The 17,883-nt window shown below is 40.9% G+C and overlaps 1 protein-coding gene across 1 annotated transcript in view; it reads right to left on the bottom strand.

Moving 5' to 3' along the window:
- The window catches only part of KPNA4 (karyopherin subunit alpha 4), a 61,831-nt gene extending 46,759 nt beyond the window's left edge, over positions 1-15,072 (bottom strand). The window contains exon 1 of the mRNA XM_070582981.1: positions 14,743-15,072. Coding sequence (XP_070439082.1) covers positions 14,743-14,811 — 69 coding nt within the window. The 5' untranslated portion in view covers positions 14,812-15,072. The remainder of the gene's footprint in view (positions 1-14,742) is intronic.
- Positions 15,073-17,883: the final 2,811 nt, after the last annotated feature.

Below are 17,883 nucleotides of genomic sequence, written 5' to 3'. Positions count from 1 at the left end.
AGGATGTATTTTTCTATTTCTGCAATAATGTCATTGGGGTTTTGACAGAGACTGCATTAAATCTGTAGATAGCTTTGGGCAGTATTGACATTTAACAATAGTAAGTCTTCCAATCCACAAACACAAGATGTCTTTCCATTTGTGTCCTCTTTAATTTCTTTCAGCAATGTTTTGCAGTTTTCAAGTGTCTTTCACCTCATTGGCATAATACTCTTGAAGTTCATCCATGTTTTGCAAATGCTAAGAGCTCATTCTTTTTTATGGTCAAGTATGGCATTTATTATGTTCAGGTACTTTCCTTCTATTCTCAGTTTGAGTGTTTTTATCATCAAAGAGTGTTCAATTTTGTCAAATGCTTTTTCTGCATCAACTGAGATCATGTGGTTTTGTTCTTCATTCTGTTAATGTTGTATATGCATTGACTGATTTTTACATATTGAACCATCCTTGCATTCCAGGAATAAATCCCTCTTGGTTGTGGTGTATAACCCTTTAATATGGTATTAAATTCAGTGTGCTAGTATTTTGTTGAGGATCTTTGCCATACTATTCATCAGAGATGCTGTTCTATAGTTTTCTAGCAGTGTCTTTGGCTTTGGTACCATGGTAACGCCAGCCTGAGAGAATGAGTTTGGAAGTGTTCCCTTGTCTTCAGTTTTTTGGAAGAGTTTGACGAGGACTAGTGTTAATTCTTCTGTAAATGTTTGGTGGAACTAACCAGTGAAGCCATCTGGTCTTGGGCCTTGCTATGTTGGGAGATTTTTGATTACTGATTAAATCTCCTTACTAGTAATTGGTCTGTTCAGATTTTCTATTTTTTCATGATTCAGTCTTGGTAGGTTGGGTATGTGGGGGATCAAAATTGGCCACCCCAAAATGTGTCTCTCTGGCATGAGGATTATTTTGGGACCATTACTTTAAAAAAATGCAGACATGAGAGAAGCTCTGAAAAGTAGAATTTTACCCTTTGCAAGAGATATTTACATTTGTAAGGGAAATCTCCATCTGGAAAGGTATCTCCCTCTCTGTACCAGGAAGAAGTGTGGATGACCTTATCTCTAGAAACTCATCAATGTGGAAGGCAGGGACTTAAATCTGCATAATAACCTTACTCTTGTTTACTGTGCTTTCCTGGTAATTTCCCATAAGTGACTCCTCCCACCCCAACATCCTCCTTTGTCTTTAGCTGAAGATGGTACTTAAGATGATAGCCTCCACCATTTTGGTGAGTTGCTCAGTTTTCCTGAGTGTCTCCTATGTATACCAGTTATAAAGCTTTGTTTGATTTTCTCCTGTTATTCTGTCTCATGTGAATTTAATTCATAGCCCAGGCAGAAGGATCAAGAGGGTAGAGGATACGCCTTCCTCCCTGCCTACAGGTGTTTCTAAGAATTTATCCATTTCACCTAACCTATCTGATTTGTTGGTATGTAAGTCAAACATATCCTTTTGCAATACTCTTTTCTCTATAAGACACGTTAGTAAAAACATTATCTTACATGAGGAAACACCAAAATATGGGTACATAAGTAACCACTCTAAGAGTTCAATAAAGGAATGATCAATATGAATTGGTGTGATGAGGGAAAACTTAATTGAGGTCTCGAGGCTTAACTTCAACCTGGAAATATCAATAAGAAATAGCAAGGTAATGGGAAGACTAGAAGGAGTTTCCAGTAGGGACCCAATAAAAGCAAAGATAGGAAAACACAACCAAATGTTAAAGGTGAGGTGTGTTCACCTGCCTCAAGTGGGAGAAGAGTCAGAGAGGAAGTTATATGGTTGGGGGAATTATAAACTAAAAAGGTCAGAATTAATTTGGTCAGATATTTTAGCTTTTGCCCCTTCACCAGCATTTATCCAGCAAGCACTCAAATATCTGCTAAACTGAACCAAGAACCAGAAATACCTAGCTTATTAAGAAATTTTGACTCTTACAGATAACAGGAATCCACTAAAAGTTTCTGAAATGAAAAGTGAAAATAGCAATGGTGTTCTGGGAAGTTTTCTGAAGTGAGTGCATCCCAGTGGTTCTCATCTGGGGTGATTTTGCCACTGGGGGGACATCTGGCAATTTCTAAAGACAATTATAGCTGTAATAAGTGGGGAGCAGCATGTTACTGATAGAGGCAAATGGATGACTACTGGGCAGAGGCAAGGGATGCTGTTAAACATCCTACAATGCACAGGACAGTTCCCCACAACAAAAAATGACCTGACTCAAAATGTCAATAGTGCCAAGGTTGAGAAACTTTGCTGTATTCTACTATGAGTTATTCTCATGAGAACCCAAATTCAGTTCAAATATATTTGAAAAAATGTACACAAGAAAAAGGAAATATTTCAAAAGATTAATAGCAGTAAGATTATAGAGTATAATTTTTTCCACTTTTCTAAAAAAATGTTTACAATTACCATGCCATTATCATTTCAAGAGAAAAAAATAAATTTGACTTGAAAAGTCTGATTTAGTCACTAATTCTAATCAGAATACACTTTTTTTTAAAAAATTTTATTTTTTTTCCCTTTTTCTCCCCAAAGCCCCCTGGTACATAGTTGTGTATTCTTCGTGGTGGGTCCTTCTAGTTGTGGCATGTGGGACACTGCCTCAGCGTGGTTTGATGAGCAGTGCCATGTCTGCGCCCAGGATTCGAACTAACGAAACACTGGGCCACCTGCAGCGGAGCGCATGGACTTAACCACTCGGCCATGGGGCCGGCCCCCTACACGTTTTTTTTTTAAAAGGTTCATTTAATTCCCTCAAGTGTTTACTTAAGTGCCACTTACATGCCAGGCTCTGTGATAAGAATTAAGAATAGAGTGGTATTCAAAATGGACAAGATCCATACTCTCAGGGAGTTTATAGTCTGAAGGGAGAAATCAACATCGAGTAAATATACTAACAAGTTCTGACCAGTGTTTTTAAGGAAAACAACGGGCGGGGGGGTTAACTTTCAATTAGCTTGTTCAGGGATGGCCTAAGTAAATGATACTGAATACTCAAAGGATAAGAAACACCCAGGCAGGTAAAGGAATGGGGATGAAGGTGGAGGGCATTCTGACAGAGCAGTACGTGTGAAGAGGAGAGCACTACTGATGTGTTAGAGGAATCAAAAGAAGAAGAATGAGAATATGGTAACTAAGGAGATAACAGGGTGAGAGGTAGAAATAGACAGGGACCAAACCTGGCAAAGCCTTGAAGGTCTAGGTAAGGAGTTTGGAAGCTAAATGTGTTGGGAAGCAACTGAAGCAGAGGAGGGGCAGGATTTAATTTACTTTATCTTATTTAAAAAAAATTTTTTTTAAAGATTGGCACCTGAGCAAACAACTGTTGCCAATCTTCTTCTTCTTTTTTCCTTTTCTTCTCCCCAAAGCCCCCCAGAACATATTCTAGTTGTGAGTGTCTCTGGCTGTGCTATGTGGGACGCTGCCTGAACGTGGCCTGATGAGCGGTACCATGTCAGTGCCCGGGATCCAAACCCATGAAACCCGGGGCCAGCAAAGCGGAGCGCGTGAACCTAACCACTAGGCCACGGGGCCGGCCCCTAATTTACTTTATTTTTTTAAAAGAACCATGCTGGTTATTTTACGAATTAGAGAGGAGCAATGGCAGAAATAAGGCAACTACTGTGGAGATGACATAATAATGAAGTAATGATGATTTGCCCCAGATTTTAACAGTGAGAAGAAAGTTAACAGAAAACTAAGAATGCAGTGATATTAACTAAATAATGTCATACTTACAACATTGTCTAAGAGAAACTGCTCTTTCCAGCGATGCTGCTATAGAAGCAGGCAAAAGACATTCCTTACCATGTGACACCCCTCCTTCTGCACATCACAGCTGACTGGTGGTGGGGGGAAGGGGAAAGCCCTGACTCAAGAAAAGTCCATCTGTAAGCAGGCCAGCAGTAAAAACCTGCTCCAGCTTGGGCAGAGCTTACCAGCTCAGATTATCTCAGCAATTTAATGAAAAACTACATAAATATGAAGACAGACAGTATCCAGGAAAGATAAAACTTAGTAGTTGAGTTAGTGGCTGGCAGAGCAGTACAGTGAAGATCCCTGAATTCCTACCACCAAGACACTCCTACCTGAGGAATCTTGGATAATGTGAGAATTGGTTCCTTAATTTTCCTAACACTCCACCCTTATTTGACCTAGTCTGAATAAGGTGTTCCTTGCACTTTTTTTTTTTTTTTGAGGAAGATTAGCCCTGAGCTAACATCTGTGCCCATCTGCCTCTACTTTATATGTGGGATGCCTGCCACAGCATTGCTTGCCAAGTGGTGCCATGTCCGCACCCGGGATCTGAACTGGAGAGCCCCAGGCTGCCAAAGCGGAAAGTGCAAACTTAACCGCTGCAGCACCGGCTGTGCCCCCTTGCATTCTTAAACGCTTAATTAACACAAGTACCCGCTAAGATGGGATTTTCATTTTACAGATATTGAGGCTAAAAAAATTATTATTAAGCTTTCCTAACAGAATATAGCTAATGATATGCAATCCTAGGTCTTCCCATTCTAAAAATCAAGCTTTTCCAGAAATCTCAAGGGAAAAGTTATTGGATACCAAACACTTAGGATGTCCTTTCCCTTCAAATTTAAGGTATATTATTTCCTCTAAACTTGAGTTTAGGAAAGCAAGATAAGAGATCTACTACAACACCAGCTCACTGTGGTTGAACATCCCCACAGGGTCAGTTTAGAGCAGGGATTCGAGAGACCTTGATCTGCTAGAATATAAACCCCATGAGAACAGGAACTAGGCCTATGGTATTCATGCCTCTATCCTCACTGCTTAGTACACAATCTCAGACACAGAAGCTGAATAAATGTTTGCTGTGCAAATGGATTCAATACAGGGAGGAAGAGATGAAGAAGTCACTGAAAAACAGCTGCCAAGAGTTCACCTGTGACCCTTAGGCAGTGGAAAGTTGTCACAATCCCCACTTGGCAGCCCAGGGTTTGCAGCTTTGGATCCTGGGTGTGGACCTACACACCGCTCATCAAGCCATGCTGTGGTGGCATCCCATGTACGAAAAAAAAAGAGAGAAAGATTGGCACAGACGTTAGCTCAGAGCCAATCTTTCCCACCAAAAAAAAAAAAAAAAAGGGCAAGAGAAGCCCAATACCCATTAGCAGTCATTTCCCATTTCCCCCTTGTCCCAGACCCTAGCAACTATGAATCCACTTTCTGTCTCTATGGATTTGCCTATCCTGGACATTTCATATAAACGGAATTATACACTATGATCTTTTGTGAATGGCTTCTTTCAGGTAGCATGTTTTCAAAGTTCATCTTTGTTGTATCATGCAGCAGTACTTCATTCCTTTTTATGGCAGAATACTACATATTCTATTGTATGTATATACCACATTTTGTTTATCCATTCATCAGCTGATGGACATTTGCACTGTTTCCACTTTTTAGCTATTATGGGTAACGCTGTATGAACATTCATGTACAAGTTTTTGTGCAGGCATTTGTTTTCGATTCTTTTAGGCTTATATCTAGGAGTGGAACTGCTGGGTCACATGTTAACTGTTTAACTTTTTGATGAACTCCCAAATTGCATTCCCAAGTGGCTTCACCATTTTACATTCCCATCAGTCCTGTATCAGGGTTCCGCTTTCTCCACATCCTCACCAACATTTGTTATTCTCTTTTTGTTTATAGCCATCCTAGGTGTGAAGTGGTATCTCATTACAGTTTTGATGTGCATTTCCCTAATGACTAATGATGTTGATCATATTTTTTATTTGTTTATTGGTCCTAGTTAAGCTTTTTCATCATTTAAAGATAATACTGTTATTGTTTTAAAGCTGGAGAACAAAAGGGAATTAGGAAAAATTATTCAAGACATTAAGAGAAAAAATGTGAACACTCTGATATAAGACGTCGTTGATCAACAACAAAGTCAATTCTACAGATACACTTGTAGTACAATGAACATCGCCACAGATACTCAAAGGCAAAATGAGGAACCATTCTACATCTGTATTGGATGGTGGTGCTTTATAATTTTGTCTTCTATAGGCTTTTTCTTCCTTTCTTCTTATTCTAACAGACTCTTCATTCTTGTGGCAAATCTGTGCTTTAAGTGGAGGTAGCAAACCCCTCCCCAATTACAGCATGAGAGCATGCACGCGTGCACACACACAAACTCACAGTTGGACGTGTGGCACATAACCTTGTGCTGGCCACAACCATCTTCCCCTGCCCGCAGAATTCATTCAGGTATAAGGACGCAATCAAATCTTGATCAGAGTCCTCCCTAGACTTTCACTAGGATTCTTGTCATAAGTTAACGCCAGCTGTGGCCCTGGACTTCATGGGTTATGAGAGCCGGATTCCCCCATCAGGCTTAAACTAATCTGAGTTGGGTTTCTGTTCCCTGAAACATAACTACACAACATAAAAACCAGCTCTTTCAGCCTAAAGCGATCATATCTAACTGTCAATATCAACATTATGGAAAAAGAGTTTATGGTATCCTTAAAGCCACTATTCTAAAGAGAGCCAGAAAATACTGGGTTTTACACTTACTAAAGAACTGAGTAATGTAATAATTATTTGAAACCCTTAAGACTACATTTTGCTAGTTTTAGTGGACCAGCAACAGCTGAAAGTGGTTAAAGAGGACCAGGTATCTAGGCAAGATAGTAGTAAACGGGATAGGTTCATTTAATACAACCAAGTAGAGACTACTTGGAGGGCTTTCAGGATACAACTACTATAACTAAATAAATTTATGTAACACCTACTCTAAGCAACCACAAAGACACAGTACAAAAACGAAAACAAGAATTAAACTAGAATTTTCATTAAAGGACAGGAAACTGAGGGAGAATGTGATTTGCTTTCTAATATTAAAAAAAAGTCTATCATCAAATTATGAAACACCACATTACCTTAGGAGTCTAACTTTTGTTAATAAAAATTTAATAAACTTCTAGGTTTGCCAAAATACATTACAGAAAATGTAATTTACATTAAGCTTAATGTAAATTAAATTTAGGGTAAAAGTGACTAATCAAATTTTGTTCTAATAGTAAATAAGCAGTAATAGAAAAAAGTTTAGCATTTTAAATAATCAAGCTAATCTGTATCACCAGCAAACATCTATGAGCTTAAATCATTTCTCATTATGGGTACTAAATACTGTGAATTAGAGCTACCTTGTGGTAACACAGTTACAAAATATACACAATGTATTTACTAACCTATTTACAACACAGCATTAGAGAAATGAAGTCAGAAACTAGTACTTTTGTGACAATTTGGTTGAAGCATGCAGGAGAAAGGAGGCTTTCACCTGAGTTAACAAGGGAAAAGGAAGCCTTCCCCAATTCATGAGATGTGATCTGAATTATGGTGCACAGTGGCATAAAAGGAATTGCAAACAAAATGTTATTCTGACAGGAACACAGGGAGGTTATTTTGATGTAACGCGTGATTAAGCAAGTTGGTAGAAATAAAAAGAGCCTCCATTCACTTTGCTGTACTATATACCAGGTGTTGTCAAGCATTTAAATGATTTAGAGAGACTGTTAACCTCCATAACTATTAAATGGAGAAACTAGGGTTCAAATTCGGATGTAAATGACTCCACGGTCCATGTTCTTTAATCGTGATACTATAAAGCCTTTTAAGAGCTTTTATAAATTAAAAGTAACAGTGATTTGTAACAGAAACAATAAACAAAGGCAGTGGTTCTCAAAGTGTGGTCCATGGGTCCACGTGGGCCTACCAAGACCTTTTCAGGGGGTCTACAAGCTCAAAACTATTTTCACAATATTACTACTAATACTTTTATATTGTGTTAACATTTGCACTGCAGTGGATAAAACTGCTGGTGCTTTAGCATGAATCAAGGCAATGTCACCAAGGTGTAGTAGTAATCATTGTATCTCAGTTTAAAAAAAAAAAGCCAGCTCACTTAAGAATGTCCTCGATGAAATGGTAGGAAGTTATTACTTTTTTTCTGAGCCAGCCCTGATGGCCCAGCAGTTAAAGTTCAGTGAACCCTGCTTCGGCAGCCTGGGTTTGGTTCCCAGGGCGCAGAACCACACCACTCATCTGTCAGCAGCCATGCTGTGGCAGCGGCTCACACTGAACTAGAAGGACTTATAACCAGAATATACAGCTATGTACTGAGGCTTTGGGGAGGGGGAAAAAAAAAAAGGAAGATTGGCAACAGATGTTAGCTCAGAGCACATCTTTCCCAGCAAAACAAAACCAAACCAAATACAAACCTGGCCTTTCCTTTCTAAAATTTTGTGATAAAATGGGGATTACACATAAAGCACTTCTGCAGCATATCCACTTCTGCAGTAGGATGACTGTCTCAAGGAAAGTATTTGTGTGATTGTCCAAGTTGCAAATTGAATGAGCCACTTTTTTCATGAAACATCATTTTTACTTGAAAGAACAACTGACAGACAAATTATGGTTATCCAGACACTGTCTGGCAGATGTTTTCACCAAAATGAGCAAAGTGAGCTTATGGCTTCAAGGAAAACAAGTTACAGTATTTGTTGCTAATGATAAAATTTGAGCTTTCAAATGAAAGTAAGAATTCTGGAAAACTTGTATCCCCCACTATGAGCTTGATAGTTTATCAGAAAAATCTTAAATATGGGGAAGCTATGTGGTGACAATAATAGTGAACTTTCATTGTATAATAAAATGTGTCAGTATTTGGAAGATCTGCATAATTCACTGAATTAATATTTTCCAAATGACCAATACATGATGTTACAAAATCAGACATGGGTAAAAGATACATTCCAAGCGCAGGACAGACCAGTGGATTTTAATCTAACACAGTAAAAAAAAGTTCACTGATGTGGCTTCAGATTCCACATTGCAACTAAACTTTAAGAAACTACTATTTGTGGCGTTATGGTACAGTATCAAAGAATAATTTCCATAATTATCTGAAAAGGCTATTAAGGCATTCCTCCCTTTTTCAACTGCCTATCTGTGTGAAGTTGGATATTATTTACACACTTCAACCAAAACAGTATATCACAAAAGACTGGAATCGGAAATAAGATATGTAAATCCAGCTATCTTTTCTTGAGCCAAAAATTAGAGACCCGAAAAAATTGTTCAACATGGCTGTTCTCCTCATCAAATTTTTTGGGTTTCGGAAAGTAAGTTACTTTTCATTAGAAACGTATATATAAAATAGCTTTATTAATGTTATTTTTATATGAGTTAATATTTCAAAAAATTCTTTGCTTTAATCTTTGAAATGGCAAATATTGATAGAAACTCACAAACAAAGCTCTTTGAGAGTCCTTAATTTTTTTTTTATTAATGTTATGATAGATTACAACCTTGTGAGATTTCAGTTGTACATTATTGTTAGTCATGTTGTGGGTACACCACTGCCCCCTTTGTGCCCTCCCCCCCCCCTTTCCCTGGTAACCATCGATCAGATCTCCTTGTCAAGATATTAACTTCCACCTATGAGTGGAGTCATATAGAGTTCGTCTTTCTCTGACTGGCCTATTTCGCTTAACATAATACCCTCGAGGTCCATCCACGTTGCTGCGAATGGGCCAATTTTGTCTTTTTTTATGGCTGAGTAGTATTCCATTGTGTGTATATTCCATATCTTCTTTATCCAATCATCAGTTTCTGGGCATGTAGGTTGGTTCCACGTCTTGGCTATTGTAAATATTGCTGCAATGAACATGGCGGTGCAAGGAGAGTCCTTAATTTTTAACAGCATAAACAGGTCTTGAACCCCAAAGCGTTGAAAACTTCTGAACTAAGGCCATTACAAGCTTGTATATATTGTCTTTACTCAGGAGGTGTCAACAGAAAGATTGTATTAATTGGTGGAAAAGGGAGTTTCCCTCAGCCCTGTCTTTTACTCACCTAATGGAAAGCATAGTAAATGGACTGTGTTCTCTAGAGTTTAAAGTCCACAAATGATACACAATTTCCAAAAATCTCTCTGGGAAAAAACCGGAAACACTTATAACACATATTATACCCTAAGGACTATGCTAGGTACTTTCACAAACAATCTTTTAATCAACTTTGAGATCTGTATTAAGGCTAAGAGAAGTTAAAGTAACACAGTACCGTAGGAACAGTATAGACTTGACTTTGACACACCTGAGTTAAAGTCAATCCCTTGAACGCTATGCTAAGTCACTTAACTCTAGAGTTTTTTCATCTATAAAATGAATAAAATTCCTACTTAGAAGATTGAGAGAAATGAGAATACACTTAAAAGCATAAACAGTAGGTGCTCAAAAAGTTAGTTCCCTTCAATCACACTTCTTTGTTCTAAAATGAACCCAGCGAATACCCAAATCGTCTTTCAAGGTTAGATTTTGACGACAAGCTCTCATTTCATCACCAGAGGCCTCAAGTAGATGAATGCTGCTCCAGAAAACATTTAAAAACATTTCAAGGACCCACAACCACTATCAGGTATTAGGGATCAATGTTTAAAGACTACCTGCACATTTTTTCTAAAGCAGTTTCATTCTTTTAAAGCTAAATCACTCCTACATTCCTCCCAGTCTTGTATATTCGACAGATTAGTGATCATAAAAAACAAAGACATCTTGATATCTAAGAAAATTATCAATGAGACAGTTCTGAAATTGGTTGCCTTGTAAACGAGGAAAACTGGCAGGAAGCATAAAAAGAATTATTTAATTCCCAACTATATTTCTAGCCGATATTTCATATTGCCACATGCTTGGATTATTATATGAAAAATTAGACAGTAGTTATTTTAAGTAGAGTAAATATGTTCCAAGATTTGTGATGAGAGAGGTCAGTCTCTAAAAGTTAACAAGACTTAATAGCTTAACAATGCCTTTTCACTCTGTACAGTTTAACAAATCACCAAGGTCATTTCTAAACAACAACAAAACAGCTGATCAATTTATTAAACTCTTGCCAACCAAGTCACTATTTTTTTTTTAAAGTTCAAGCTGACTTCATATCATATTCCATGCTGTGTGAACAATCACAAGTTTCCAAGTATGTAGTATTTTAATCTTCTTTTATTTGTACGGTAAGTTTTTTTTCTTAAAAGTTAGGTTTTTGTAAGATTTAATTATTTTTCTAACATAACTCGTGCTCTGTTTGAACGTGGACACTCTTGAGAACTTCTATAAAAATTATGCAGGTTTATTAGAAAGTCTACAAGAGAATTCCCCCTCTACTTTTAAAACATAAACTAGATGAGCTTAATTTGCTTTATTCTGACAAATTTTTTTCTATTTGAAGTTTTATCCCTACCCATTTCCTGTATTGCATTGTGCGTGCCCTCTCTATGGTTACTATTCTCAAACTAATAATGACAATTCTCTACCACACTGCATGAAAGAAAGCAAGCCTTGAACATCCTCTGACAGGTCCTGTAAATTATTTTAAATGGATACTGACATATGCCTTCTTTGATGCTTCTATCTTTCAAGAAGTTAGCATGACCACATTTTGGAGGAGCCAGAATGGTAGAAGGAAAGACAGGAATAAATAGCAGATTGAAACCTACGAATTAGTTTCAACTCTAACACTTAGAAATTATTATTTTAGAAGGGTCACTAATTCCCTGGGCCCAAACTGCCCTTCAATGAGCAATTACATATCTCTACATTAAAAATTAATTGTAACTTAAGTTACATATTCGCAGAGAAAAAACAAACAGCCAAGTGCAAACAAGGGAGTAAGAATCGATTATACTGAATCCTATTAAAACCCCTCCTGCGCCCCAAACAGAAAAACTGAAGGTGATACAATGCTCAGAGAACTGCCAGGCATCTTCCTAACATTCCCGACATTAACCTATTAATCTTCACAACACTCACGAAGCATACGTCAGGTACCTCTAGTTTTACAGACTGAAAGAACCATAAGACTGACTAATTCTTCCAAGGTCACACACAGATGAGATTAAACTAAACTCTAGGACGTTGTACTCTTCACAATTTTTCAAATCAACCAGTGTTAGATCAAACTGAAAAATGCTATAATTACCTCACTCTATATGCTATCCTCTGTATCTGTGCTGTCCATTAATGTAGCCAATAGCCCCATGTAGCTATAAAGCACCTGAAATGTAGCTAGTCCAAACTGAGATATGCTGGAAGTGTAAAATACAAGCCAGATTGTGAAGACTCCGTATGAAAAGGAATATAAAATATCTCATTTCTTTTTAATGCTGATTACATATTGCAAGTTATTTTGGATATATTGGATTAGATAAAATTCATTAGACAGCAGTGGTCCATTTCTTTCCAAAGACCTCCCAATGAAATAGATGTCATCATAAAATCTAAACCACAAAGCAGTGCTTTCTCAGGATCTGCTGTTGAACAACAGAGAAACTATATTTGGAAGGGGAGGAGATGAGCAGAGTAAGTGTTTTGAGGGACACAGGCATATACGTAAGTAATAAATACACAAAATAGGCCATTCTGGTGTTCTTAAGGATAATAATAGACATTTCCATCTCATTACAGACATATGTGACTTTGAGTAAGTAATGAGTGAGGAGAAAGTATCACTTTCCAATAGAGTCATTTCCTTAGGTGGGAAAGTGAAAAGATTTCTATTCCTAATGTACACACAGGGTTATCAAAGTCACCAGAGGATGCCCATAAGGCACTATGAACTTCTCCAAAAAATCTGCCTAATGTGTACATAGTTATTTTAAAAAATCACATGTCATAATATTGCTTAATATAGAGTCAGCACTTTAGTCTTATTTTGACTAAAGTAATAAGAGATACAGAGAAAAGGGAAACATCAATTTAAAAAAAAAAGGATCACTTTAGAAAACAGTTTGTCAACCCCATAAAATGTTACACATAAAGTTACTATATGACCCAGTAATTCTACTCCTAGGTATACAAAGAGAAATGAAAACATAGATCCACACAAAAACGTGTACATTAATGTTCACAGAAATATTACGCATAATAGCTCAAAAGTGGAAACAACACAAATGTCTACCAACTGATGAACAGATAAACAAAATGTGGTATATCCGTACACTGGACTATTATTCAGTCATAAAAAGGAATGAAGCACTGACACATTCTTGTTACAACTTGTATGAACCCTGAAAACATTATGCTACCTGGGAAATCAAGAGTGACTGCTAACAAGTTTGGGTTTCTTTTTGGAGTGATGAAAAGTTCTAAGATTGATTGTGGTGATAGCTGCACAACGATGAAAACATCAAAAGCCCATTTTAAATGGGTGAATTCCATCTCAGTGAGGCTGTTAAAAAAAATACAGCCAGAAATGGAGGGGGGAAAAGGATTAGAAGGATTTGTCAAGCACCTAGTTGCTGTTTTTTGGGCTTTTGTAACTTTGTGGTATTTATGTTTCTAAGTTTTGTAATTTGTGATTTTTTTCTTATTCTAAATATTCATATTAGTAACATTTTTTTTCATATTATTACACAACTCGGTAAACTTACTGAAAATCACGAATTGTGCATTTAAATGGTGATTTCTATGGCACGTAAATTACATTATAGATGTTAAAATTTTTTCATTAAAAAAAGGGGTCACTGGGATAATGTCTCATGTTAACCTTAAAACAACCACAGAATTAACATCCACGGTCCCAGACACTTAATAGTCCCTCAAACTATGAAACCCACTAAGACAGCACAAAGTACCTTAGAGAGTGAATGTAAAAGAGATTTGTGTAAAGCCCCCAAAATAGTGACTACCTCAGTCAAATAAATCCTCAAAGTCCAGAAACAGGTGATGGGAAGGCGAAGATCTCAGTATAAAAAAGTACAAAGGGACAACATAAAAATACTACTAGACCACTTTCTCTTAAAAGCTAAACTCTTGATTCACATGCAGAATGGACGCATTAAAAAGAGAAACAAACAACTCTATTTACCTAGACTCTTAAAGCTGAAGGGAAGAACTCTTCTACCAGAAATCTGTGACTTGTGTGAGTGTGTGTGTTTAACCCACACACCTTATGTAGCCGGAGAACCTCGGGAGCAGCTGTACCTAACATACTGAAGGGTTTTTTCACCCTTTTAAAATAATAAGACGCGACGGTGCCCTTCCCCAGCTCACCCCACCCCCACCAGCCCTAGCAGCAGGTGGAGAGAAAGAACACTGTAGGCTAGCGGATGACAGCTTTGTATAACCCTTTGGACCTTATATGCAAGCACGCAGCTGGTGTCTCCCAGGACGGGTAAAAAGACTTGTGCACGAGCTGCAAAGAGGAGTCTCGTCTACCCAGAGGAGGGCACACCGTGAGTACATCTGGAACCAGGAGAGAAGCACGGGCCGCTGGAAGGCGTGAGCATCCCCAGGAGGGCCTCCCCGGCCGGGCCGTGTGTTCCGACACAGAAGCTGACTCCCGCAGCCCGGCCCCGGGGGCAGGCGAGAGCGGGCGTCGGGAAGCCCGGAGCCGCCTCTCGGAGGACACGCCCCGGCCGCGCGGAGGAAGTTCCGAGCCGCGCTCGGGGCCACACGCGCGCGGCCCGCCGCCGCCTGCCTCCGGCCCGCGGCGCCGCCCGGGCCCGCGCGAGGGCCCGCATCCCCGCCGGTGGGGCCGCCGCACTCCGCGGCAGCCTAGGCCGCAACCCGCCGCCCGGGCCGGCCCCAACTTCCCGGCGCGCCCGCACCGGCGTCACGGCGGCGGCCAGCGCCATGCCCGCCCGCGCTCCGGTCCGGCCGAGCGCCCCGAGCGCGGCCCCCGCCCTCCGGCGCCCCGACCCACCTCCAAGTCGCGGCCTTTGTTCTTGAAATTCTTGAGCCGTTGGTTGTCCAGTTTCTCGTTGTCCGCCATGGCCGGGCCGGCGACTCCCTCCCCCGCCCGGGCCCCGCGGGATCCGCCCCAACCACCACGCCGCGCCGACACTCCCGGAGCCGGGCCGCCGCCCGCGCCGCCCCCGCCGCCGCCTCGCTCCTCTGCCCGGCCTCCCGCTGCTCCTCCTCTCCCCGCCCGCCCCCCGCCCTCCCCGGCGCGACGGCAGCGCGGGCCGAGACAACAGCGGGCCGGGCGGCAACGGCGGCGGAATCTGCTGCCGGCTGAGGGGGAGGCAGCCTCGGTCTGAGGGCCCGGCGCCGCGGCCACGCCCATCCCGCCAACCCCGCTCGCCGATTGGTCAACCAGGCTCCGGCGCGCTCGGCCAATCAGAAAGGACGATGGGGAGCGGGGGCGGGGAGAGCGAGCGGAAAGGGGAAGCGAGCGGTGCTGGGAGTAAGGGGCCGGCGGTCGGGAGGTCTGGGCGGGGCGGGGCGGGGCGGGGCGGGGCGGGGCGCGAGAGGACAGAGGAGGCGGGGCCGCGCGCCTCCGTAGCCCGAGGGCGGAAGCGAGAGAGAATGAGGAGGCAAGAGGGGAGCCGCGGCTGCGGGGAGGCTCGGGACGAGTGGGTTTGTTCCGGTTGTCCTTCCGCTGCAGACGTCCGGGGCCCCGGCCCGAAGCCGAGGGGGAAGTACGTTCTCTTTCTCGGAGCGCCCGCTCTGCCAGGGCATTTCCTGCGCGCTCCGCCGACTGTACAGGAAGTGGGGGCTGCGCCTCGCGCCGTCCCCGGTGCGGGCCCCACTGCCCCACCAGCTGCGGTCCCCGCGGGGGCCTGCGTCTGAGGGCCGGGTTTCGGGGCCGGCCTGCGGGGAGACGTGCTTTGGGGGGCGCGGCGGAAGCGGGAGGGACGGTGGGTGGAAAATTAGACAAATCTGATTCATCCTCTCTGACCAAGTCCCCGCGACAGGTGGGAACTTGGGAAGCGCTGATGATGCTGTGACGATAGCACCTCCTAGGTGTTCCTTCTTAGAAAGTGCAGAAGCTACTTGGCCACAAAGTACTAACTTCTGGAAGGCGCGGTTGGTGACACCTAACATAGTAATGTAACGTTGTAACTGTTGAGAAAGGAAACCGAATTCCGAGGACTTACATCTCTACCAGGAATATTATTACCAAAGGCAGAAATAACACAGGCTATAAAAGAACGTACTCAAGTATTCCTGGAAAAGGGAGAAAGAAATGGCTTAAAAATATTTAAATACCAACTAATAGCTCTTCAAATGTGCAGGGAAACGTGAGGTAGTCAGCAGCAGCTGAGGTCAGAAGGAAACGAGCAGGGTAGAAGCGTTGGGTGTGTTTAAATTTGGCGAGGCAGGGGGAGGAGACCCTAATTCAAACTCCTTTGGGAACTTTTATTCCTCGTCCCTTTCCCTCGCACTTCCTTACTAGCCTATTTTTTTTTTAGTAGAACAGCGTGCAGAGATAAAACGTTTAAAATGAGAATAGTACCTTTAAAGTCCTCAATACTTTGTATACTTTCAGCTGCCTAGGCAAACAGAAGCTGTACCTGGAAACAATTCACATCGAAGGTTAACTTGAATGTAAATTCAGTGCCCATTTTAAATTTAAATGAGAATCATTTAATTGAAGTAACATTGCACACTGGAGCGCTGATGTTTTCAAAATGAGTTTAGGATAAGCAATTTCACTTGAAAAGCTGGGATATGTGTGAGTTTTCCACCAACATGGATATCTGTCATGAGCAGAATTCAAGAAAACAAATTACTGGTGAATTCCCACCCTATGATTAGAAATTAATCTTGTCGACATGCGTGTATAGATGAATGTTTTCTATTTCTTGGAGTAAATTCCGTGACAGCCTTCATGATAAAGGTTGTGAAATTGTCTGCCATTATGTCTCCCAGCTACAGCTGATTGTGAGTAAACAACTCGAGATTCTTTGCAGAATACTCCTAAGAGAAGGTGTGATCGCAGTTACCCACCGAGAGAGATGGAGTACAGACAGGAAATGACCACAAAGTGATTTTGGTTTTTTATTTGTTTAAGGTCTGTCTAAAGCCTGTCTCCCTCTCTAGACAATAAGTCATGGACCATATTTTGTTCTCTATGTACCTGGCACCTAGTAGTACTTGGCACATAGTATGCAGTCAGTGACTGTCGAATGTAAGACCTGAATCTAAACTTCTTTGACTTATGTTCCGTAAGTTAAAGAACAAGCTAACACTTCTTGATAAAAGGTGTGAATTGAGTTGTTGCTTCTAATTTACAGTAAGTTCCTTCAAGGAATTCTTAATTTGGTATCATGTTCATTCCAGGGTTCTGGGAGTAGATCAGACATAGGTTTCAGGGCATACCCCCTACATGTTTAAAAGTAGTTGTGACACTCTTTGCTAAGATGAACAATTATCCTTAATTATAATGCTTAAGTAATCTGTTTGCTGGCCTAAATTTTTCACTTGAAATTGTCACTACGTGTTTGCCACCCAGTTTACATGTTTAGTCTCTGTACTTGAGTTCTTCCCCGATAGAAGATGCATAATTTATCAAAGGGGTAAAGCAGTTCTTCTGGAGTTGGTAATACAGCAGTGCATTGCTTAACAATGGCAGGTATTTGTTCTGAGAAATATGTTGTTAGGTGATTTTGTCGTCATTCGATCATCAGAGTGTGCTTACACAAACCTAGATGTTATAGCCTACTACACACCTAAGCTGTGTGGTACTAATCTTAAAGGACCACTGTCATACATGCAGTGCATCGTTGACCAAACCGTCCTTGTGCAGCCCATGACTGTAGCCCTAAATGCAGATTGGCAACCTAATTAGTGAGATACAGTAGCTCTTACTGCAGTTTTAGAAATTTGACGTGCTCAGTAAGGAAGTAGTAAGATGCAGCCATTGATACCATTTCAACATAGACTATTTAACGTTTAACAAAGATGTTTTCTGTGTTTATGAAATATTGTTATAACCAAACACTATAAAACCTATATATGAGACCTGTTTTCAAATAGGATATTCAGTGCCAGGTAACTTAATATCCTGACTTGTTAATTTGGTGTAGGAAAAATCTGAAATATTATGGAGATACTTATT

The sequence above is a fragment of the Equus przewalskii genome, chromosome 18 (assembly GCF_037783145.1).
Source record: "Equus przewalskii isolate Varuska chromosome 18, EquPr2, whole genome shotgun sequence".
Taxonomy (NCBI): domain Eukaryota; kingdom Metazoa; phylum Chordata; class Mammalia; order Perissodactyla; family Equidae; genus Equus; species Equus przewalskii.
This window is presented reverse-complemented; position numbering and strand designations above follow the sequence as displayed.